The sequence below is a fragment of the Syngnathus leptorhynchus genome, chromosome 1 (genome assembly GCF_054491065.1).
Source record: "Syngnathus leptorhynchus isolate UIUO chromosome 1, UIUO_Slep, whole genome shotgun sequence".
Lineage (NCBI taxonomy): Eukaryota > Metazoa > Chordata > Actinopteri > Syngnathiformes > Syngnathidae > Syngnathus > Syngnathus leptorhynchus.
The window spans coordinates 25,273,910-25,297,265 of NC_141195.1; the positions used below are offsets into that span (position 1 = coordinate 25,273,910).

General features: G+C 48.0%; 4 protein-coding genes across 7 annotated transcripts; all 4 read left to right on the top strand.

Annotated features, from left to right (window-relative positions):
- Window positions 1–219: 219 nt before the first annotated feature.
- On the top strand, window positions 220–4,975 carry cyp27a2 (cytochrome P450 family 27 subfamily A member 2). 2 transcript variants are annotated; one of them, XM_085920027.1, is made up of 9 exons: window positions 220–449; window positions 1,036–1,226; window positions 1,316–1,515; window positions 1,728–1,789; window positions 1,862–2,020; window positions 3,081–3,247; window positions 3,338–3,419; window positions 4,121–4,339; window positions 4,405–4,975. In XM_085920027.1, the coding sequence occupies exons 1-9, from the start codon at window positions 261–263 to the stop codon at window positions 4,522–4,524; spliced, it is 1,389 nt and encodes a 462-aa protein (XP_085776153.1). In that variant the 5' UTR covers window positions 220–260; the 3' UTR covers window positions 4,525–4,975. The 2 variants fall into 2 exon arrangements, with proteins under 2 accessions (XP_085776153.1, XP_085776074.1); XM_085919948.1 differs by having other exon boundaries at window positions 1,592–1,789; window positions 1,857–2,020; window positions 4,405–4,967.
- A 265-nt stretch (window positions 4,976–5,240) lies between these two features.
- On the top strand, window positions 5,241–11,720 carry LOC147063029 (transmembrane protein 198-like). The gene is made up of 5 exons (XM_085920280.1): window positions 5,241–5,599; window positions 7,890–8,149; window positions 8,320–8,901; window positions 9,016–9,215; window positions 9,419–11,720. Exons 2-5 carry the CDS (start codon window positions 8,008–8,010, stop codon window positions 9,572–9,574), a joined length of 1,080 nt encoding a protein of 359 aa, XP_085776406.1. The 5' UTR covers window positions 5,241–5,599; window positions 7,890–8,007; the 3' UTR covers window positions 9,575–11,720.
- Window positions 11,721–11,994: 274 nt separating this feature from the next.
- dnpep (aspartyl aminopeptidase) lies at window positions 11,995–15,624 on the top strand. Of its 2 annotated transcripts, none has more exons than XM_085913913.1 (15): window positions 11,995–12,052; window positions 12,233–12,323; window positions 12,726–12,814; window positions 12,891–13,004; window positions 13,070–13,195; window positions 13,309–13,433; window positions 13,502–13,586; window positions 13,662–13,769; window positions 13,856–13,933; window positions 14,401–14,481; window positions 14,680–14,840; window positions 14,922–14,961; window positions 15,023–15,124; window positions 15,208–15,375; window positions 15,451–15,624. In XM_085913913.1, exons 1-15 carry the CDS (start codon window positions 12,047–12,049, stop codon window positions 15,499–15,501), a joined length of 1,425 nt encoding a protein of 474 aa, XP_085770039.1. In that variant the 5' UTR covers window positions 11,995–12,046; the 3' UTR covers window positions 15,502–15,624. The 2 variants fall into 2 exon arrangements, with proteins under 2 accessions (XP_085770039.1, XP_085770048.1); XM_085913922.1 differs by having other exon boundaries at window positions 12,038–12,129.
- A 604-nt stretch (window positions 15,625–16,228) lies between these two features.
- LOC147063031 (receptor-type tyrosine-protein phosphatase-like N) lies at window positions 16,229–23,294 on the top strand. Of its 2 annotated transcripts, none has more exons than XM_085925259.1 (22): window positions 16,229–16,434; window positions 17,665–17,715; window positions 18,428–18,538; window positions 18,621–18,717; window positions 18,790–18,937; window positions 19,002–19,332; window positions 19,415–19,558; window positions 19,642–19,676; window positions 19,773–19,909; window positions 19,985–20,049; window positions 20,124–20,182; window positions 20,352–20,588; window positions 20,668–20,925; window positions 20,998–21,145; window positions 21,232–21,305; window positions 21,419–21,496; window positions 21,627–21,746; window positions 21,858–22,024; window positions 22,151–22,204; window positions 22,292–22,356; window positions 22,441–22,514; window positions 22,622–23,294. In XM_085925259.1, the coding sequence occupies exons 1-22, from the start codon at window positions 16,353–16,355 to the stop codon at window positions 22,691–22,693; spliced, it is 2,607 nt and encodes an 868-aa protein (XP_085781385.1). In that variant the 5' UTR covers window positions 16,229–16,352; the 3' UTR covers window positions 22,694–23,294. The 2 variants fall into 2 exon arrangements, with proteins under 2 accessions (XP_085781385.1, XP_085781393.1); XM_085925267.1 differs by having other exon boundaries at window positions 20,352–20,567; window positions 20,653–20,925.
- The last annotated feature ends 62 nt before the right edge of the window (window positions 23,295–23,356 follow it).

Sequence of the window (23,356 nt, forward strand, 5' to 3'; positions counted from 1 at the left end):
TAAGTAAACGAGCATGATAGGCAGGCCATCAATGAAAAAAATAACAATCGGGCATTGCAGTTTCTAGTAAAGGTTAGTACTATTTAATGATCCCAATTTTTTTACAAGAGTAACTTGTGTGTACTGTAATGGAATAAAAAAAAAAGAAATCCTGCGGTGCAGTTGCACATAATGTCCACTGGGTGAGAAAACGCAACACTTTGACATTTGACGCCCAAAAGCGAGGAAATAAGCAAAGAGCACAGCAGAGCGGAGCGCAGATGTCGCCCTCTCCGCCTCGCCTTTTTGCACTCTGCGGACGCGGAGGTTCGCTCGCCCTGTGGACCAGAACACTTGTCCAAGCAAGGGCCAAGCTCAAGACCATCGATGACTTACCCGGACCTACTTTGTCCAAAACACTTTTTTGGTTATTTGTCAAAGGCTATGCGGACAAGAGCCACTTGCTGCAGGTAAGCGTCCGCCGAGTTCCTTTCGACGGAGCTATTATTTCTTTCGAAACCGCTTCCTAATTGAAGGTCATCTTCGGACATGCACTTAGCGATTTTCCAATGCTCATATATGGATTTATTCTGAAATAAATGATGCACAGCTCAGCTCCGTAGTTTAAATTCTATTGATGGCTATCTAATTAGTGGAAATATTGAATAATCGTTCTCGTTTTACGACGGTGGCGGAAACGAAATCGGACGATACTCGATCATAAAGTAACACTTTGTTACTGTACTCAATAATTCGACTGGTGACTTGATTGAGGCCGTTCTGTATTTGTGACTTTTCCTCCTGGGTTGGCATTTTCCGATCTGTGACATCTTTGGCACACTTAATAGATTTTTGCTATGGCCCTAGATCAAAATCAAGGCCCGCGGGCCAGACACGGTCCGCCATATCATGGTCATGTGGCCCACAAAGGCAAAGTTTGCATCGACTTTGTGTCATGAGTAAAATGACAAATTTTCTTCACTTTCAAAAACGAGAGCTATCGCTTGCAATTCTTAACCTCTAAAGCTTTTTCTTGCACCTGACCTTTTACTCCAGAGTGTACAAAAGAATCTTTACGGGCCCATCTGGCGCTCCAAGTTCGGCCCTTTTGATATCGTCAATGTGGCCAGTCCGGAGCTCATCGCTCAGGTGATCCATCAGGAAGGACGCTACCCCGTGCGAGCGGAGCTGCCACACTGGAAGGAATACCGAGATTTGAGGGGACAAGCATACGGCCTGCATGTCGAGTGAGTCCCTGCGCCTCCATCTCGTGCAAATCCCTTTTGAGACCAAGTTCCACCATCATGATGATCTTCCGCCCACTTGGACCTTTTAGCAAAGGGGAAGCGTGGTACCGGATCCGCAGCGCTCTGAACCCAAAGATGCTGAAGCTACAGGAAGTGTCAGCCTACGCTCCCGTCATCCACCAGGTGGTCGAAGATCTCCTGCAACGCATCGAGTTCCTGCGCAACCGCAGCCCGGACGGAATTTCCGTTTCCGACGTGACGGCCGAGCTCTACAAGTTTGGCTTCGAAGGTGAGACGGCGCGGCGGTGACACTCAGCGCTGGGGGCTGAGCTCTGCTGAAGCTCTCCTCGAACGCCATCACGCAGGTATCTCGTCCATTTTGTTTGAGACCAGGCTGGGCTGCCTCCAGGAGGACATTCCCAAAGACACGGAGCGCTTTATCGCTGCCGTCAATGACATGCTGACGTTGTCTGAGATTGTTGTTATCTTTCCACGCTGGAGCCGCCCCATCCTGCCTTTCTGGAAACGATTTATTCAGGCCTGGGATGACCTCTATGACACTGGTAGGCCGGAAGAGTTGGATGCTCCAAAGTTGTTCCGCTTTTGAGTTGAGCAATTTTGACGCCGTAGCGCAGAAGCTCATCGACAGCAGACTGGCTGACATCCAAAGCCGGATGGAGCGAGGTGAGCCCACGCGAGGCTCGTACCTGACCTACCTGCTGTCCTGCCATAAAATAACCCGATCGGAGATCTACATCAGCGTGACCGAGCTGCTGTTGGGCGGAGTCGACACGGTGAGAACCGTTTCTCCGACACGTTTACAGTATCATCTCGGCCTACTTACTGTTCGCGTCGTCATTATAGAGGCCAAAATTCGGGAGGATAAAATTCCGATGGCCGATTAATTGGCCGATTAATTTTCAAAATATGTCATTTATAAAACAAAATGTAATACTTGCTCGAAACTTATGACAATCAATATCTGAATGACCTGGAAAATATTTCACAATATTGTACCCTGTTTTGTTTGTTATCTCCACCAGAGTGAAAAAAATCGGCAATCGTTGGACTTTTTTTTGGGGTCAATTTGGAATATTTGAATGTAATCTTTGTCTCGCGTAATTTGACACTGGGCAAAAATCTGCCGAATTTTGCCAATTTTGAAAGAGTGAATGTCACCCGATGAAGTCAAGCGACCGATTGATTAGTTTTGCCCTAGTTGGCACGTTGTTGGACTAAGGGGAACCTACTGTCCAGTGGAATGTTTTTGTCTCGTCACTGTGGCGCCGCTCGTCTCCAATACAAAGTAATTACGGAAGGTGTGGAATGTGAACGGGCCACCACATTTAAAGGGCAATTCTAGAAGCATGACGTGGAAAACATACTTTCATTGGTGTTCTGCCGCTTTGTAAATGTGTTGGGCGGAATTGCCTTTATACTTGTTGGCCACCATAATGTCCTCAGAATGCTTCACCAAACCTGAGGGATGTCAACACAAAGTGCTCCAACCACATTCACTTGCTCTTTGTTATAATAGAAGCAACAAAAGCCTTCAATGAAAATGTTTGACTTGAGTTTCATCTTAGTTTCTTTGGATTCAAATAAAAGCTGTAACATTTCTTCACAGGCAAATTCCTTGTGCAATGATTGTTTCCCGGTGAGGAAATCAATCTTGTGCCAAGTCAAACACTTTGATCAAGATTGAGTGAAAGTTGCTGTGCCCGCAAGCAGCTGCGTGAATCGCGCATCAGGCTGAGACTTGTTTTTATTTCTGGAACATTCACTCTCAGCGATAGTGAATGATTTTTTACTGTCATCCAAAATGAACCTGTTGATCTGCTGTGATGCTGGCAGACCTCCAACACGCTGTCTTGGGCCTTGTACCACTTGGCGAGGGACCCGCGGGCTCAGGATCGACTCTACGGCGAGGTGAACGCCGTGTGCGGCGACGGACGTAAACCCGGCATGGACGACCTTCAAGCCATGCCCTACTTGAAGGCTGTCATCAAGGAAACGTTACGGTGAGCCCATGCAACCAAGTGCAGCAAATGTTTCTTTTCTTTTTCGGTCTCTGGTGTGAGCTGACTCTGCTATGTGTTCTTCCCCGCCAGCTTGTATCCTGTTGTTCCTGGCAACGGACGCTTTGTTACAGAAAATGAAGTGATGGTGGACAATTACTGGTTTCCAAAAAAGGTACGGACACACTGAGTCAGCTGTCAATGTGTTTGGATTCCTTGTCTCTGTTGCCTAGTTCTTCTTGTGGCAATATTTATAGAGCTGGTCTAAAACAGTAAACAAAGTCATGTTGATTCTTTGGGGTTTTAATCACAATTACGTTCAATAGTTTATTTCTTATACTGTCTAAAACCTTTTTAAAAAAAACTCACTTTTATTTGAAAAAAAGACGATTTAAAAAATATCGTGTATTCATTTATTTGTATTATTTGTATTCAATTATTCCACAAATTGATTTTATTTATATAGCACGTTCTCAACATCTTTCGTTTTAATATAACTCATTTGAATATAGAAGCTGGTTTAATACCGAACATATTTTTGTTGGTGGTGTGCCTGGAGATTTTTCCCAAAAAAAAGGTGTGGCGTGGATGGAAAAAGGTTGGGCTAGCGCTCGCTCCATTGGTTGTGCCGAGACCTGCGCCATCCATGTTGTGATTTGGCTGAGGGGCACAAATACCATCAATGTTGCTGTGTTGTCACTTTTTAGAAACGCAAACATAAATGGTGGCGCAACACATTTAGACCGACGATCCCCATATTCGTCTCCATCCTTTGCCGTCTGTTTTATTTTGCCACCGGGTGGCCAAAATGCACCCATCAAAAAGGAGCAACAGAATGTGCTCCTCTGAGATCTTAAAGACACACCTTGCTTCCAGACCCAGTTCCACCTGTGCCACTACGTGGTCAGCCACGACCACGCGCAATTCGCCCGTGCCGACGACTTTGCGCCGGAGCGTTGGCTTCGCCCCGGCAACAAGGTGACGCCAGGTTTCTTCCGGCACCACCCGTACAGCTTCATCCCCTTCGGCGTAGGCGTGCGAGGCTGCGTGGGGAAGAGGGTGGCCGAGATGGAGATGTACTTTGCTCTGTGCGGGGTAAGCGTGAGCCGCCATCCTTATTGCTAAGAAGTGGGTCAGAAATGCTGACTTGCGCTTGGCAGCTGATGCAGCGCTACGAGGTCCGGCCCGGGGGAGACCGCCGCGCCCCCGTCCGGGCCAAAACGCGGACGCTGCTCATTCCCGCCGAGCCCATCCATCTTCGATTTCTGCGCCGAGCCTGAAGGAACCCAACCCAAAAGACGAGACGCAGCAAAAAGAAGAAATTGGTGCTTAATACAAAGACAACTAAAAAAAAGGATTTTTTTCAAGTAGTTTTCTCATTACTGATCACTTTCTTCATTCTGTTCAACTCAAGTTTGCAACTAACTTAATGACTGTATACAGATTGTAACCAGTTCAACCTTTTCCAGTGTATGAAAACAACCCATTGTGCTCATAAGATAAGATTCACATGACATATGTTGTGACTAGAAAATCAGCATCAAAATTGAAATTGTTTGCCTGGCACAAAACTTTGTATAATCCTTCACTTTTGCCATAAAGTCAAATGATGATATTTAGCAAGTTGATTTCAATGACTTTGTTACTGACTCAAATATACTTGTCTTGAATATGTAATCGGAGCCCCCATTTGTCCAAACATTGCATCTGTGGAATAAGAATGAAACTGTTCAGTGGGCGGCTGGCCATTTTGCCATTAGCTGTCCAGTAAAAATGGTGTCCGAGGCCTCAGGTAATGGCGATTCACCTGCTGTCTGTCTTGGGTTTGAGGTGTTTTTTTTTTTTTTTGGGTGGGTTCTTCTTTAGGGGAGGTTTGTTTTTATGAGTCTTTACAGTGACGGAGGCGGGTGTTTTTCGAGTGTCCGCCTGTAGGTGGCGCTTGTGAGCTGCACACGCTTGAGCGTAACAGGCGATGCGCGGTCACGAGCGGCTGCTAGCCAGCCAGTCAGCCCGCCTGCCTGCCAGCCACCTTCATGGGTAGCGCGACATACCGCGTCCGTCCATCCGGGCTCGGGGCCCGCTCCACATTTGGTTGCGGACCTCCCCGCGGTGCTCCATTCTGACGTGGTATTTGAACCGGCTCCCGTCATGGAGGACTAGTCCCATCCGGATCTACCGACACGTCGTCTCGCCCTACGCCGACGGACGGACGGACGGACGGACGGACGGAACACACCCTTTGTAGGACTGGGTGTTCATGCCACGCTCGGGTCTCGGGCTCGGGCTGCGGTGGCCCCCTCTGAAGTCATGAGTACGCCGTGGGGGTGGCGCGTCACCCCGTCGGAGCTGATGATGGTGAGTCCTGTCCTGTCCTGTCGTGTCTTGTCCTGTCTTGCCCTGTCCTGTCCTGTCTTGTCCTGTCCGTCGTCTTTCGCACCACCTGCTGTCAAGCGACGGATGCTTTGAGGACATTGGGAAGAAACAATCGTTATGTTCGGGATTGAATTGAGGTCAGTCTAGGATGGAGGTCGATCCGGGTTTACCGGATGGCCGCATCACGGTCGATGAGTTCATCGTCGAGGGAAGGTGCGTGGCTCAGCACGGATGGATGGATGGATGGATGGATGGATGGAGGGAGGGAGGGAGGGAGGGAGGGAGGGCAGTGCAACGTGAGGCACAAACACGGGGGCTTTTGGAGCACTGACGTCTCCCAGCGGTCCGTGAAAGCAGCACAAAGCATTTCACGCCTCTCCACAAGGCGCTTTGACAGCATTAATCCATTTTAATCAGCTTCGTTACAGAATCGAGGCCGTACAGCGACACAGCAAAATATTCATGAGAAAAAAGATCTATATTTGATCAAAAGCATCATCGTGCAGCTGTATCAATGTCTCCAGATGCAACGTGCGCTTGTCAATTTCTCTAGTCTGCTCTTTGTCCTCTCCGAACATGCACTGTGTTGAAGGAAATGTTCCCCCGCCCACCCACGACTGTGTGCCATTTTTGAGCGCAATTTCTGCCACTTTTGGCCCAAGGAGCAGACATTTGGAAAGCTGCTTAGTTGGAGATCATGTATCGGTTAAGAGGCATTTGCAATTTGCCTGCCCACAAATGTTCTTCACCGCTACTGGGGGGGCCACATAGGACCACAGCAATTCCAAATTCATTTGACATAAAATGATTTGAAAAATGGGCAAAATTGCATTTGAGGTATTAAATGGATGCACATTACAGTAAAAGAATAAAATATTGCATGCTCAATGCACATGAAAAATGACGTCTCCAACAACAAAGGATGCTGTGATTTTTTTTCTTTTTATTCGTTGTGCATAAAAATGAGGGAACAAAACGACTGAACACTAAAGACCCCCCCCCCCCCCCCTTAAAAAACAACTCCCGAATTCACTTCAAGTTTGAATATAATTCAGGTATGGTTGTCACTTTTGGTCAGGTGATGTAACATCATCTCCCCCTTCCCAGCATGAGACCCTTGCAAGACTTCCATGCGCCTTTTTGTTTGTTTGGTTCCCTTGAAAAACGGTAGCCGTTGTCCGTGGCAACAAGCATCATTGAGATTCTTCAGCTCACGCCGCACGGAGGCGTCTTGCTTCTTGAAAAGAGGAGGCTTTGTCGGAGGAGGTTGGCGCTAACATGTGACCATGGGAGGTGGGTGGCCTGTGAACCACCTGCAGCTGCGCAAAATTCCAACCAAGCTCACAAATTCATTCTTTCCAACTTGTACAGAAGGTTATAAACGGCATTTTCCCTTGATTTATAGCAAGTTTGTGCTCAATTCAAATTGAAAGTACTTCCTGTTTTTCTTCTTACTTACACTATCAAATTAAAATACCACTGTACTGCCATCTAGTGGTCGAGAGTGGAAGTACTCCCAAAATAGAATTCACTTTTGTAAATTCCCCTTTGACTCTCACGAATTCCCATGGAAAGTTGTCCTCTGTGTCACGCTCAGGCCTGTGGTACACGTGACACTTTCCGCCGAAGCCTGATATCGATCCGCATGGGCTGCTCTGCTCTGCGAACAATAAAAGTGAACAGCCACTCGGCATTTGTTCGCCCGGGACTTCGGATGGCCGCTGAAGAGCACAAAGAGAGGTAGCTGCCTGCATGAGTCACTTAAGGACACACAGTTGTTTACTTCCAACTGCATTGTGGAGCGGCAATCTCGATATGATGGTACGTACACTGTGTTTGTTTTTGTCCAATAATAACCGATGCCGTCACACTTGCGCACGGCTGCGTGCCGAGCCTCGGATTGGCTCCCGTTCTGTTGCCGTGGTAATCGCTCGTCTTTCATTTTGAGGAGACGGATCACGGCTCGTCTGTCAGCGTTCCGCCGTTGTCGTAGCAACAGACAGGCTCAGCGTTTATGTTGTAGAGCAGGGTCAAAAGTCATCTGTGAGATTTTGTTTGATTTTCATCTAAGAGGATGATGCGCATTGGCATCTGCGCTACCAAATGGCTTAATGCCACCACACAGACAGAGACACAGACTGACAGACAATCTGGTGCGGCCTTTGGCAGTGGCCTCACCAAATCTGCTTTTTCATGCCATATTTGTGTCGGCGCCAAGCGGAGGAACATTTTGTCCGGTCAACGCAGTCACAGGCGCGTGTTTCATCCACAGGTGAAGGCACGCAGCCGGCCGGCGCTCCATCGTGTCAACATTCCCCGGCCTCTCATGTGATCGGCCTGCCATCTTTCCATTTCCTGGGCTCTCCATTCTTCTTTTTTTTTTGCTCATCATGACAAGCACCCTGGAAGCGCTGCTGGAGCTGAGCGCCGGGCCGCTCAACGGGTGCGAAGACTCGGCCGGCCGCTACAAGGTGGTTCCCTCCGTAGTCTGCTCCATGTGCTGCCTCTTTGGCGTCATTTACTGCTTCTTTGGTGAGTTGAGGTTCCGGCTGTCTTCACACTCAGCACACTTTGGCTGGATTTGCATCGAAGTGAATATAGAATGTCACATTCTGTCCATTGAAGCCATTTGTGGTGGACCCTCCCTCCCTCTCTCCCTCCCTCTCTCCCTCCCTCCCTCCCTCCCTCCCTCCCTCCCGCAGGCTACCGCTGCTTCAAGGCGGTGATGTTCCTGACAGGCCTGATGTTCGGCTCGGTGGTCATCTTCATGCTGTGCTACAAGGAGCGCGTGCTGGACACCCAGCTGAGCGTGGAGGCCTCGGTGGGCATCGGCCTGGGCATCGGCACGCTGTGCGGCCTGGTCACCATGCTGGTCCGGAGCGTGGGCCTCTTCATGGTGGGTCTGCTGCTCGGCCTGCTGGTGGCCGTGGCCACCTTGGTGGGAATGGAGGAGCTTTCCCACAGCCCGCCACGCTCGGTCTGGGTGCCTCTGGGCGTGCTGCTTGGCTCGGGCATGCTCTTTGCCGTGCTCACCCTCCAGTGGCAGCGCATCTTCACCACGCTGTCCACCGCCGTTTTCGGCGCCGCCGTCATCACCGTGGCCCTGGACTACTTCGTGGAGCTCTTTGCGCTGGTTCTCTACATGTACGAGCGGATGAAAGCCGTCCCCGGGAAGCCCGTTTGCTGGCTTACGTGGGTGGTGCTGGGGGTGTGGCCTGCGCTCACCCTGTTGGGCGTGGTGGTCCAGTGGAAGGTGACCGCCGAGGGCTACTCGCATACTAAGGGTGAGGAGACGTTGGTGTTAGTCCGGCCCCCCGAAGGGGCTCACAAATAGTCTTTCTACCTTTAGCGCTTTCCGTGCTAGCGGCTCCTTTCCATTGGCATTTTGCCTTCCGCAGTCATCATCAGCCGTCAGCAGAGGAGAATGCAGGTGATGCGTATCCGCCAGCGGGACGACCGCTACCGCCACAAAAAGAAGAAGAAGAAGCAGCTGGGCTCCTCCTCCGGCCAAAACCAAGCCAAGCAATTCCACCAGGATCCCGTCTATCGCCGCAAGCCCAATCCCATTCGTCGCTATGACACCGATGTTCTCTCACCGGTGAGTAGAAGGATTAAAGGCCATCCAAGATTCCAAACAGGCTTTTTCAGAATGTTCCACTAGAATAGACCCGCCCAGATTGGATGATTGGTGAAAAACAAGGAAGTGGGAGACACAAGCCATAAATCATCTCCTGCTAACCTAAGCCTTGAGTTTTCTATCATAACAGGTCTGATTGGCTTGCAATTGTCTTTGTGACGCAGAGCTACATCCAGAATTTCCGTGACCGGCAGGTGCAGGCCCAGCCTTTTCCAGGACAGTTGTTTGGCGGGCCGCACACCGCAGTGGACCTGGGTTACGACTCCGGCTCGACGGCGCCCCTGGCCGGAGCCACCGGACCTCCGCTACGAGCACCTTGACTCAGTCCAGACACACACTTGCGAGCCGCGTGTGTGCGAGTTGTATCCACGCATCACTGCACGATTTCACTCTCTCGCACGCACGCACACAGCAGTCACCGCATCTGTTTCAGCGCCTCACATCAGATCAGGGATCAGAACGCAGACCCACCTCAGGCACAAGCATCTTCACAAGTCTGCAAACCCAACTGGATTCCATCCGGATTCCATCCGGATTCCATCTGTCACCTTTCAAATTGGTGCTGGACCATTTTGTCTTCAAGTGCTGTAATGGGTGCCTTGCTCCGCTTTTGGGGCGCTCACACAGGGTCGCATTCCATTCAGGCCTCGGCTTGTCGTCCTCACCGCGCCCGGACGGACCCGTGACGAGCGTGCACGTACTCGAAAGCCATACGGACGGCGGCGTCGGGAGTGTCGTGATAGCTCGCATTTGTCGCATAACCCCAAAGATCATTTCGAGCTCGGCCGGGCTGGAGCTCCGAGTTTCTCAACGAGGCATTTGTTTTCCATTTGAAAAATCTCACAGCACACTAAGAGTCCTGTACGCCGTATAGTAAGACGCCCTCCATCGCTGGTTCCGGGTCCGAGCTCAGCAAATTTCATTGATCTTGTGGAAATTAACACATTTTTTAATCAGAGATACAAGTAAACATTTTAGATGGGGTTTTTTTGCGCTGATTCGGAATCAGCCCTTGTTTTTCCTTCTGGCACATCAGGTTTTCATCATGTTAAGATAATAATGTATCTAATATAGTAATACTAATATATAATAATGTATATTTCATCAGTAAGCTTTATGAAATAAGATTTTTTTCTTTCTTGAAGCACCATAGCTATAAATACAATGCATGGCAAAGTTTCTATGGGTCAAACTTGGACAAAAAGGGAAAATATCTCAAAATCCTGATGTGGCAGGGAAAAACTTTTTTTGAAACTACATTTCGGGACACATGAAGTCATCTGTGCTTCAAATTGTCGTTGACCGGTGTCATTGAATGTCATCATCTGTAATTTTGCATTTTTACGCCTTCCAAAGCCACAGCTGGAGGTTTTTAATAGACATCTTTAGGCATGATTATCAATCTGTATTTCAAGTTTGTTCATTTGCAAAAAAAAGTATTTGTTCACTATAAACACAATGAGGTATGGTTACACTGATATACAATATTTTTGTGTTATCAATTGCTCTTGCTTTCTCTCTTATGTGTTTTAAATGCATTTATATTATATGAAATATGAACTTTAAGTGCCATAAATGCTATAAAAAGTATGTCTAGAGAGTATTTCAATAAGACAGTATGTCCGGAACATAACCCCGCGATGGAGTGGCGATTACTGTACATATATCTTTTTAAAAAAAAAATGATGAGCTCATCACAATTTAGTCTGAAATGCGGCCCTGTTTTGTTCATTCTTATTTTATTTTGTGAATAGCAGCAAGTTAGATGAACCAACCATGGAGGGAACGGGCATTTCATTCTTCTGCCTGTCGCTGCAAAGATGGAAGCTGAAATATTCACCCCCCAAAAAAATGAATCATCATTTTTGGACCACCTTTGTGGAATTGGATCATTTCCCGGATGATCTTTGACATGCACTTGGAAGCTGCAAGCGCTTCAAGGCACGTTGTATTTATTCCATTCCACCGTCTGCTAACAACAAGGCTGTGAATGGCATCATTTCTGTAAAAATTCTAATAATATACGAGGCTTGACATTTGTAAAAGCCAAGAGTGAATGTATGAGATGATTGCATGAGCCCCTCCCTTTTTGACACAGGCCCTTAATAGTGGTTCCAAAAGCCCTCAACGTCTTCTATATGCACCCAAGTCAACATTTTGTCTTTTTCTTCTCTTTGATTGAATTCCTTCCTTTGGTTGGAATCACTTTGGGATATAGTCACAGTCAATTGTAACATTAAAGCATGTGCTGTCACGGTGACACATAAAGCTTGATTTTTGTGATAGGTCTCCACTCCACTCCACATTGCTGGCCACCCTTCCTTCCCCATGTATCTCCTCCATCTGTCTACTCTAGATAACATGTTCTCAAACGTGTCTGTATATGTAGAAATATGGAGATGAAATCATTGCTACATGCACAAACACATTGATAATAAACTCTGGTGATGTGGATCACATCTCCTGATTGACTGTTAACTTGTATTTGCGCTTCATTCTTTCTTCGGATTTGTTGAGCATGTGCGCAACACAGACCAAGCACATCAGAAGACACTTCAGGGTTAAAAAAAATGCAAGAATGGCAGGCTACTTGTCAAAATGCTCTTTCAACACGACTCTTGTTCATGCTTGAACTTGTCTCAGTGTGACTCTTGTTAAATGTAGAGCTGCGACGCTTACGTTTTGCGTAAGTACCCCTCCCGAGCGCTAGGTGTCGCTGTCAGCAGGCTCCTCCTCTCTGATGCTGCTTCCGCCGCCGCTTCCTATCTCAGATTTCCTGGTGTCAAAGTTCGATGCAGGTGAGTTGTTTTCTGAGGGAGGCACTGGGTGCTTTGGCAGCCCCGACTTTAAGTGACGTGCACTTTTGCTAACCGAGGTTAGCATGCAACCGGTGATACGTGATTGGAGTGGACTATCAAAATGATCCTGCTTGTTTAACAGCTTTTTTTGGAATGTGCATTTTTTTTTTCCTCTCACAGTCCGTAATCATGAAGAGCTCCAAGGAAGCCGTGAAGTCAGCTGCTAAAGAGTTTCTACACTTTGTCAACAGAGGCGTTTCTCCATATCACGGTAAATCGGATCAGCTGTCAGTCACAATACTTCTCTTGGCATTCATTGTCACTTATTACATCAAAATCTCAGTCCCAAACAAGAATGTTAATCACATTTATTCACTGGTTCATTATAATTGTACATTCGGCCATGTACGAAAATGTGGGTCATGTCTTTATTTTTATTGAATAGTTTTTTTTCTAGAGAATCATTTGAAATGCTGGGAGTCAGTGCTCTCCAATCTTCTGTGGCATTATCGATTGACTTGTGAGCAGGTCAAACTACGTCTTTGAGATAAGATTACAGATAAGATCTTTCATTGGCTCTGACCGTTGCACTTTGACTCCCGGCACTTTTCACTTACAGTGTAGTGATTGTGAGAGTTGCGCAATCACCGTGCAATAAGCGTGTCTTCTTCAGTGGTGGAAGAATGCCGCAAGCGTCTGCTGGAGGCGGGATTTGTGGAACTGAAGGAGATGGATAAGTGGGACATCCGGCCAGCCAACAAAGTCAGTTGTACTTTGCACGTGCTGGTACGGTCGCCTCGCCGCCGTCTCTAAAGTGGACTTTCTGTGTCTTTTGCAGTACTTTGTGACCCGCAACTTCTCCAGTGTCATCGCTTTTGCTGTGGGGGGGAGTTACTCTCCTGGAAATGGCTTCTCCATGATTGGAGCCCACACAGACAGCCCCTGTCTCCGGGTGAGACGTCAACACGCATGAGATGTTTAAAGCCGACGCGGGTGACGCGTCTTGTTGCTTTTCAGGTGAAGCCCAGGTCAAAGAAGACAAAGCAAGGCTGCCTTCAAGTCGGCGTGGAATGCTACGGCGGCGGCATCTGGAACACCTGGTTCGACCGTGACCTGACCATTGCGGGCCGTGTCATGGTTAAGGTAATATTCGAGTGATGGGAATTCTTTGGACACCTTTCCGGAAAGATTTTGGTCAATTGACACGGATGATAGATTGATCAAAAGTCAGAACCCCGCCACGAATGGTCTCGCAGGGAGACGGCAGATTACTCCACCGGCTGGTGCACGTGCCGCGACCTTTGCTCCGGATCCCTCACCTGGCCATCCACCTGCAGAGGGACATCAACGACTCCTTCGGCCCCAATAAGGAGAACCACCTGTCGGTGTTTTGAAATCAGAAAATGGTGGGTGGGATGCAACTTATCCTAACTGCTGTTTGTCCCTCAGGGTGCCCATTCTGGCCACCGCCGTCCAGGAAGAGCTGGAGACGGGCAGCGCGTCTTCCGGAGACGCCGTCAACGCCGCCAGCACGGTGAAAACGGCGACGACGCAACGCTTTCTGACAACATCGGAATCTCATTAGAATGTCGGACTTAAATGTCTTCAGGCAGACAAGCATCACCCAGCACTGGTGAAGCTTTTGTGTTCCGAGCTCCAAGTGGAGCCCGAAGCCCTGATGGACTTTGAGCTCTGTCTGGCCGACACTCAACCCGGGGTGAGCCTGCGTCTTTGTGTCTTTCGGCCACCTTTGCAGTAATTGTGAGCTGTTATGTTATGTAATGTTTGTTTATTTGTATGCAGGCGTTGGGAGGTGTGTACGAAGAGTTCATTTCCTCTCCTCGCCTGGACAACCTCCACAGCTGCTACTGCGCCCTGCAGGTCTGACTCGCTCGCATCTAAGCACCTGCTGTCTGGTGGGTCACCACCCAAAAGTGGCTTGCAGACAGCTAGTAAAAAAATATATATTCTGATGTTTTCAAAACTTTGTATATTGTATGCACGATTTTTTTGGACAAAAATTCAGTAACTAATGTCTTTTATTCATGTTTTCTGTCAAGTCAGTTTTGTTAACATAATAATCACAAAGGGAATGTTTTTGTTGATTTATTAATATTAAATTGATAAATATTTAAAAACATGTTTTTTTAGATTATTTATATGATCGGTAAAGGGGGAAAAAAATCTGTGGAATTTATTATGGTTAATCCAGTCATTTTGTTTCAGGGTATATGAAGCAAATCCTAGAAGGGCAAAAAAAAAATCCCCAAATTTAAAACCATCAACTGTCAACTGTCATTTTATCTTTTTTCTTTTTTTGTGGTCCACTTGTTTGCCATTTGTTTCAGGGGCTGATTGAGTCCTGCTCGGGGGAGTCGCTGAGCCAAGAGCCCAACATCCGCATGGTGACGCTCTTCGACAACGAAGAGGTTTGTGATGCTACGACTGATCTTCCTTCACATTAGGCTGTTGTCATTATCTTGTATAGATGTTCCCAAATTGACTTAGTCATTTTATTCCCCCCCCCACCCCACTAAAATTAGTCTTGGCTGTAATTTGCGCATTTGAATTATGCTCAAATATTTTTTTCCTTCAATTGAAAATTGCTGCTTTATTCCGTTGTATAGGTGGGCTCGCAGAGCACTCAGGGGGCGCAGTCCAACCTAACGGAGCTCATCCTCACTCGCCTGGCCTCCTCCTCCTCCAACCCCAGCGCCTTCCAGCAGGCGGCGCCACTCTCCTTCCTGATTAGCGCCGACATGGCTCATGCTGTGCACCCAAACTACCCGTCAGTCAGTTGTCCAAACCCTTCCAACGAATAAACTGAATAGAAATAGTTTGGATCAATCGTACATACATTTTTTTTTAGGGAGAAGCACGAGGAGAACCATCGCCCGGCTTTTCACAAGGTAAGGCAGGCATCACAAGCTCAATTCCGTTTGACTTTAGTTGATGTTTTTGTTCTTTCAGGGTCCAGTGCTCAAGTTCAACAGCAACCAACGCTACGCCACCACCGCCGTGACTGCCGCCGTTGTCCGGGAAGTCGCTAGCCAGGCCGGCGTTCCTCTTCAGGTAGCCTTTCCGTTGTGGCGGCTATGAATGTCACGTTTGCTATCCCGTTCGACACCGACCTGTGCGAATGGCGGCTCGCGCAGGACGTGCTGGTCCGCAACGACAGCACGTGCGGAAGCACCATCGGCCCCATCCTGGCCGCTCGGCTCGGTGTGCCCGTGGTGGACATGGGCGCTCCCCAGCTGGCCATGCACTCCATCCGGGAGATGTGCTGCACCTCCAGCATATTGCAAAGCACCACCCTCTTTAAGGTAACTGCCATTATTTTATTTTTTTTTAATTTCCTGGCAATATATGCCCGCTGATGTGTTTTAGTCTTTTTGCAGGCTTTCTTTGAGTTGTTTCCCCGTGTGAGGAGCACAGTGATGGTGGATTAGAAGCAGGAGGACGGCAATCATCAACACGAGGTGGAATCGATTCCGAACCTACTTGTTTGATTACAAACGGGTCTGTTCATGCTGCACACACACCTATAAATGGTACTTGCAATAAAGGACATTGAAAGACTCAAGTGCTTGATTTTTGATGCTCACAAATCAACACGCTGGCTTTTCTTTTGAGGTGTAGATATTCACCAGGATAGGTGGAAATGTATCACACTTCATTAACATAATAATCTGTGTCGTCTTTTCAATGGCGATTGAAAATGTAAGAATGACTTTTTTTTTTTCCAATGTATCTCCAAAATGCTTGCGTTTTCACATTCAGTTTGAGTTTCGTTTTTTGGCGCGAGTGACACCGACATACCAAAAACGAAATGGGTTCTATCCTCAAGCCCGGTGAAGAGTCCTTGAGCAAGACATTGAAGTTTGGTTTTCTCCCAGGAGGGCAGTATCAATTTCCTTTTTCTGTGTCTTCTTTGGGTGTTTTCACCAAAGGTAGCCAATTTGGACAGGTCCCCTTCTCCTCAAGCAAATTTCTAATTCTAACAGCAGCCCTATTGGAATAATTCAAGCCCTCTCTCAGGTGAACATGGAAAGGTTGTGTTGTTTGGCGCCCCCTTTTGGTGATGCTCTGCAAACCTGCTTCCTCTTGCCTTCATCCCAGGAGCACGAGAGAGGCAGGAGCGCTGGCGAGCAGGGGCTTTTAGCTTTTTCTCGACAATGGGCAGCTGCTAGACGGGAGGGAACAGCGGAAGCGGCGGTAGCAGCGGCGGCAACGGCGGCATCAGCGGCGGCATCAGCGGCAGCTCACTCCCCTCCTCGCTCCAGCGGATCTCGGCTGGAGCATGAAGCGTTGTCGGCTGTGGGTGGCCTTGTGCCTCCTCTTCCTCAACGCCTCCTGTCGCTTCAGCTCGGCCGCCCGACACGGTAAGAGGAGCTCCGGTGCACCTTCAACATCGTGCATCTGCATCGTTCGCTATTGTAAATGGTCAAGTGTTGCGGGATTGATGCAAATGGTGCCTTGTGCTTTTGTCCGCCTGGCTGGCTGGATACATTTGTTATGCCCAGGGAAGCAACAAGCAGGAAGACATGATAAGCCTGTAAAATACACTTTGGGAAATTCTGAAATACTACAAGACGAGAACAAAATGTTATAGTGGTTCCCAAACTTCCCCTCCACACTAGAAAAAAACAAACAAACTTGTGCTCCAAGTCATCAGCAACATGAGAATGCAGTGACATTGAATTCATCAAAAACCAAAAGAGGTATTTTCTGTCCAAGTCCACTTCGATACAATGACTTGCAATGGACCTTGCATGACTTTGCATCAACTTGGAGCTTTGATTCAGCTGAAAAAGAAATCAGGAAATTCCCATCTTAGGAAGCTGCACGTTCACTTGAAGAAGGGATTCATTGGAATTATTATTTTTTTCGGACCAATCACTGCCCACCAGTTGCAGTGTCATGTTTGTCTCATGGTATCAATCAGTCTTTATTGTGGAAATGAGCCACACAGCAGTCCATTAGCGCGCCAGTCGATATCGTGTGTGTTCACCGAGGAACAAAGGTACTCGCCCATGTCTTTGAGCAACAAGAGGCTTGCCGTCACATTGATTACGGCCAAAGTTCAAGTCGGGGGCGCCATCTTGCTCGGAGAGACAAAACGGCTGTCGTCGTCCTCTGAGCATCCGCAGTCTCTTCTTAATTTCACATTTCACCGCTCATTGTTTTGTGAGCAAATGCCGAAGCCGTTCTGCTCTTCAGAGGCCCAATTAGACTCCCGTCATCTCCTCTCGTGGCGCGGACCAGCGAGCGGGTGGGGCCTTGTCGTCGTCGTCGTCTAGTCGCTCTGATGTCTTTCTGTCAATAACGAATCGATTGGCTCGGGAGGAAAATGCCATTTTGCCCATTCTCCGAATCAAGTCATCTGCTTCCTCGCCCCTTCCCCTCTCATTAGACTTTAGACCATAATGAAGTCAAACAGGTGGGAATAATGAGAACACAGTGAGCGGCCTCACATCTGCCACCTGGCAAGATTCCCAAAGGTCAAGTGGAACATGCACGCACACATTTGCGTCTTATTATAACTTTGATTTATGCAGCACAACCCCCGTTTTTCATCTCGACTCAATTCTGAGTCTGTTCCTTGTTTCCAGGTTGCTTATTTGAGAAGAGGCTTTGCCCCGCAAATCAACTGTGCACTGACGGTGAGTTTTTTTGCACGTCCTCCATCTTAAGTGGCGCTTTTACGACCTCCTTTCTCGTTTGCGATCTGCTTTTCTCAAACGTAACGACGCCCCAACATCAGCGTAAAAGCTAAATGAGGCAGATTGTTTGCGCTATCAAATTCAATCCAGCATACGCAAAGCAAAACCGAGTGGGCCGACAACCGTCAGCGGCGATCCGCCAATTGCGGCCGGCGGAAGTTGTTACTATGGTGACGGTGACATCACCTGCCTGACAACTGTGTGCCTCGCTTGCGTTTGTTTTGATCAGCGATAGAGGGAGGAAGCAGAGATGCCATGAGTCATCAAGTCACGTCACCGCTGCGGTGAATGTTGACGTGACGTGCTAATGATATTCTTTCATGCGGTTGGCAGGAAAATATGCAAAATGGAATATCATTCATTCCAGTTTGCACAACATGCAGGATTTTCATGTATTTGTATTTTTTTTGAGATACGAGTGACCCCGACACCATTTTTTCAAGATATGAGCCTTAAATTCAGATTGTTTTTTTTTTTTTTTTTGCTTCATTTTTAAAATTTGACAATTAAAATATATAATAATATAAATAATAATAAATCCTATAAATATCTAATAATAGATGCGACAAGACGTAAAATCATCTGAAGTAAAAGGCGCTTTCCATTTCCTGGCAATTCTATCTACCTATCCCCCGCCATCTGTCGCATGCAGATGGTTTGTTCGGACAGTGCTGGGCTCCCCACCACGATCCGGTCCAGTACCTGGTCTCCGTACCCGCTCTGCATAAGCTGCAGGAGGTTCTTCAAGACCTGATGTCGCAAGGTGAGTCCCAAGCAAACCTTTGCTTTGAGTCAAAAAGCAGAAATGCAGAAACCATTAAGAAATGCGCTGGCTGGCTGAGCAGGCATGACCTGGTGGGATGACGTTACCCAGGCGACAATCGGGCGAGAGTTGAGCCAAATCCCCTCCGTGAGGTCCTCACGCCTTCACCAGCGCAGACAGTAAGAAATGTCACAACCTGCCCATGAAGATCCCAGAGATGTGCATCTTTTCCCTTCCCTTCGTCTTTCCAGGTTGCTGGGTCAGCGGAGGGTTCCCAGACCCGAGGAGGAAGATGAGCCTCAAATGATGCAAGAGTACCTAGACTACCTGACACTTGACCCTTCCTCATCCTCCATGCACGGGCAGATGCCCCTGCTGGATTCCTACATTTACCGACAGGTAGAGAAACGTGGAAAGCACTTTGTACAGGTGCCACCTAAATCAATGTTATTCTCCTCTTCAGGACGAGGCTGAACGTTCCCTCAACTCCCTGGAAGATCATCCGACCTCTCTGTTCCAACGCTACTCACCTCCCCGCTCCAGAGGAAAGTCTCTGGATAGAGACGAGCAACTTCTCCAGAACTTGGTGTCCTATTACTTGGCCTCTCCACCCTCCTCCGCTGTCCAGGCCGCGTCCCGCCACAGGGGGGCGCCTGCAAACTCGTTAGCATCAGCATCCTCCTTCCCGGGACCGCCCGACTATGAGCAAGATTACCTTTCTCAAATTGGAGGTCTCAACAGGGAGCCGCAGAGCAAGATGGCGCCCAAGTATGATGCTCTGGCGGGATTAGATGGTGAGAAAAGTCCAATAAACATCCAAAAAGTTTTAGTCTGAAAAGGAAAGTTGCTCGATTAGATGGTTGAATTATTTTGCAGCTCGCTCTGTTCAGCGTCTGGATAAGCTGCTGAACCGCTACGGCCTGGACGTCCAAGATTTGTCCCCTGAGCAGAGAGACAAACTGCCGGGTCTGCTCAAGCAGCTTCGGCTGGAGACCTCCTTCGGCCACAAAGCAACCAAAGGTCTCAAGATGGACATATCGAGACGTATTCACAAATACACGCAACTAATTATTGCTAATCTTGTAATGTGTCCTCCTTTCCAGAAAATGATGGAAACAATATCAGCACAGGGAAGAAGGTGAGCACGTCGTTGACGCAACTTTGCCTTTTGTGGCCATTTTTCATTTGATTTTTTGGAATTGTAAAAGTGACAGTAGTATGTTTTATTCATCAGATCAAGGAGGGTTTGGAGGAGCACAAAATGGCTGCCCCAGATGTTCTGCCAATTGTGAAGTCCTCCAAACCAGTGGAGGTCCAACAGGATACTCGCGTTGCAGTGGCGACCAAACCGGGAAAGAACAAACCGGAAGCGTAAGACACCACCAAACACTTAAAGATTGATTTATTTATTTTTTTATCAAATGTTGTGCTCCATCCTTTTACCAGTGCATTAAATCCAGTGCTCACCTACGGGAGCAACCCAAACGTAAAGAACCTGTCGGAGGAAGAAGGTTCATATTACATCACTTTTGCCACATTTACATCTTCATCTAGTTTTTGTAAGTTTCCACTTGGTCATTTGCAGATAAGAGCATCCTGCAGCCTGAAAGCAGCCAGAGGATTCTGCAGAACACCGACAGCCAGGTGACAGCAACAAGCGTGCTCATAGATACGTACCTGCTTAGCATGTCTGCCTCACAGTCAAGAGCTCTGGGTTCAAATCCCTCTTTTCTCCAGCTCAATTGGAAACTCCAATTCACCCAATGTGAGTGAGAGACGTTTTGAAAAGCTCTTCTCTGTGCTTTTCCCCTAGCAAGTGAAGACTCATGGCAAAGTGTTGCCCCTGGCTACGCGTGTCCAACCCGGCTCCCGCTGGCTTTCCTCCACCCTGGTGGCATTCGCTTGCATCTGCGGCATCCTGGCGGCGGCCTTAAGCGTCACCTGCCTGCGTCGCCACGCTCAGCGACTGGCGGCCAAGAAACTGGGCCTCGGGGCTGAGGGCGGAAGCTTCAGCCACCAGGAGTATCAGGTGGGGAAGCCACAAAAAAAGGTAGCCCGATAAATGTTTGGGAGCTTCGCCACGTGCTGTAAGATGTGTAAAACTGGCTCACCAGGACCTGTGTCGCCAGCATATGGCGTCCAAAGGTGCCTTCGGACGCCTGGAAGCCGCCGCCCTGGGCGCCGTGGGGGGCCCGGGCGGAGGAGGAGCCGGCGGCGGCGGGCGAGGGGCGGGAGCCGTCGGGGGCGCCGACTCCAGAGTGAGCAGCGTGTCGTCCCAGTTCAGCGACGCGGCCCAGCCCAGTCCCAGTTCCCACAGTAGCACGCCCTCCTGGTGCGAGGAGCCCGCCCAGGCCAACTTGGACATCTCCACCGGTCACATGATTCTGGTACGCTTTCAAACTTTACGAAACAAACCCCGTGAAAGGGACGAGTTGTCATGATTAGATTTTTTTCAAAAGGCGTACATGGAGGACCACCTGAGGAACAAAGACCGTCTGTTGAAAGAGTGGGAGGCTTTGTGTTCCTACCAGGCGGATCCCAGCAGCGTTGCCGTGGCGCAGAGCAAGACCAACACCAAGAAGAACCGCTTCGGCCACTCGCTGCCCTGTGAGGCCTCGCCGGCGTTTTGGGCAGCCGCTGGCGGGCTTCACAAAGCGAGCCATCCTAAATGCTTGGTGTGTTGGCTCTCCTAGACGATCATGCCAGGGTGAAGCTGAAACCGGAGATCAACCCTTCTCGCTCCGACTACATCAACGCCAGCACCATTGTAAGCGCCTACTTTGAGAACATCCTGAAATCCATTTTGCGATCGCTGAATATTATTGTTGTTGTTGGTTTCCGTGGAAACTTAGCCATCATCTCTTCCTCGTCGCCTTTTAGATTGATCACGACCCTCGGATGCCGGCCTATATCGCCACCCAGGGCCCTCTGTCCCATACCATCTCGGACTTCTGGCAGGTGAGATGGTCATCCGTCCACGTCTGAAATAAAGAATAATAAATCGGAAAATAAAAATGTATAATCATAAATAAATCAGAATAATAAAATGAATAAATAAAATAAGATGTGTGTCTTCTACTGTGTGCAGATGGTGTGGGAGACGGGCTGCACGGTGATCGTCATGATGACGGCTCTGGTGGAGGAGGGAGAGAAACAATGTGACCGCTACTGGCCGGACGAAGGCTCCTCGCTCTACCATATCTATGAGGTGTGTGTGCTCACAAGTGCAAAAGTAGTACATAAAAAAAATAAAAATAAACGGACTCACCTGAAACGTACTCGAGTACAATAACGGATGATTTGTACTTACTATTTGCAGGTGAACCTGGTGTCCGAGCACATCTGGTGCAACGACTTCCTGGTGCGAAGCTTCTACCTGAAGAACGTTCAGACGCAGGAGACCCGAACCCTGACTCAGTTCCATTTCCTCAGCTGGCCGGCTCATGGAATTCCCGCCTCCACGCGCCCTCTACTGGACTTCCGCAGGTATAAGCACAAAAAGACCAAACACAGTGACATTGTAATCAATCAATCAATCAATAAGTCCAAAGTGTAAGATTTGAACCTTCCATATTTTCCTAATGAACAACCTTTTTCCTCGTTTCTCCTCAGGAAGGTCAACAAATGCTACCGGGGACGCTCGTGCCCTATCATCATCCACTGCAGGTTTGAAAGGATTCAATGGAAAAATAACGTTTTATGAGCTAAATGGTGCTAACTGATGCTTTTCTCGATTTGTCTTTGTCACCGTAGCAACGGAACAGGCCGGACCGGTACTTACATCCTGATCGACATGGTTTTAAATCGGATGGCTAAAGGTGAGCTTTGAATTTCGAGTGGTTTGTCCTCATGAAAAATGTCGAGAGCATTTAATTTTTTATTTTTTTTGGTCTGTTCTGCAGGTGTGAAGGAAATTGACATCGCTGCCACGCTGGAGCACATTCGTGACCAGAGGCCTGGGATGGTTCGCACTAAGGTGAGCATTTGTCTACAAATAAAGACGGTTGCCTCGTAATATTTTCACAATTACGGGGCAACGTATCAAAAGTAGGTCATCAGCCAGCTCCGACTTTGTGTTCTCAGGACCAATTTGAATTTGCCCTGACTGCTGTAGCCGAGGAAGTGAACGCCATCCTTAAAGTTCTGCCTCAGTAAAGCGGCAGCAGACTTCTGTGTGACCTCCTTTTTGGCTCTTGACTGCCTTTTGCCTTGAAATTAAAACAAATGAAATTTGATGTTACACCATCAAAAAGAAAAACAGTCTGTCAATGGAACCTTTGGGATGGATTTGGACAGGTGCACAGCTACACAGAGTCACCTCATTAAAAACGACATTTGCAGACGGAATGACACCCCGAGTTAAAATTCCGGTGTCACCTGTGCCTGCACAAATCCAGCCTGAAGGTGGTGTGACGGTTTTCTCGAGGGAGCCTCAAGTGGATTCCTTTCAGCTTGTTCTCGTGCGGTTGTAAATTTTTCTGTTTCATACATCAAGTTTATGTCTCAGGAAGTTGGACACGGAGATGCTTGGGAAAAATGTAACACCATTGTACGGTTTACTAATATTGGTCAAATATAATATATTGGTGTGTGATTATTGTCATCCTGCTGGAAGTAGACTCCCCCACCTATGATACCTTCAGAAAACCCGTCCTTGTCCGTGTACCATTGAATTGGTTGTATCGTCGTATACCTCACGCATTTTAGAAAATGGAAAAAAAAGAAATTCTATTCTATGAGGAAATTATTTTATAACTGTGAAATTATAAATAAATATTTTCGTGTGTAAGTGCTGCAATATGTTTGCTCGTCTTTGTC

Coding starts and splice junctions, on each gene's coding strand:
- cyp27a2 (XM_085919948.1), top strand. CDS start 261: ATGTCGCCCTCTCCGCCTCGCCTTTTTGCACTCTGCGGACGCGGAGGT. Junction 1,227..1,315: donor GCATACGGCCTGCATGTCGA/GTGAGTCCCTGC, acceptor TGGACCTTTTAG/CAAAGGGGAAGCGTGGTACC. Junction 3,420..4,120: donor ATTACTGGTTTCCAAAAAAG/GTACGGACACAC, acceptor CCTTGCTTCCAG/ACCCAGTTCCACCTGTGCCA.
- LOC147063029 (XM_085920280.1), top strand. CDS start 8,008: ATGACAAGCACCCTGGAAGCGCTGCTGGAGCTGAGCGCCGGGCCGCTC. Junction 8,150..8,319: donor CGTCATTTACTGCTTCTTTG/GTGAGTTGAGGT, acceptor TCCCTCCCGCAG/GCTACCGCTGCTTCAAGGCG. Junction 8,902..9,015: donor GGGCTACTCGCATACTAAGG/GTGAGGAGACGT, acceptor TGCCTTCCGCAG/TCATCATCAGCCGTCAGCAG.
- dnpep (XM_085913913.1), top strand. Junction 13,196..13,308: donor CGGGCCGTGTCATGGTTAAG/GTAATATTCGAG, acceptor ATGGTCTCGCAG/GGAGACGGCAGATTACTCCA. Junction 15,125..15,207: donor AGGCCGGCGTTCCTCTTCAG/GTAGCCTTTCCG, acceptor CGGCTCGCGCAG/GACGTGCTGGTCCGCAACGA.
- LOC147063031 (XM_085925259.1), top strand. CDS start 16,353: ATGAAGCGTTGTCGGCTGTGGGTGGCCTTGTGCCTCCTCTTCCTCAAC. Junction 21,747..21,857: donor CGCTCTACCATATCTATGAG/GTGTGTGTGCTC, acceptor TACTATTTGCAG/GTGAACCTGGTGTCCGAGCA. Junction 22,515..22,621: donor CTGGGATGGTTCGCACTAAG/GTGAGCATTTGT, acceptor TTGTGTTCTCAG/GACCAATTTGAATTTGCCCT.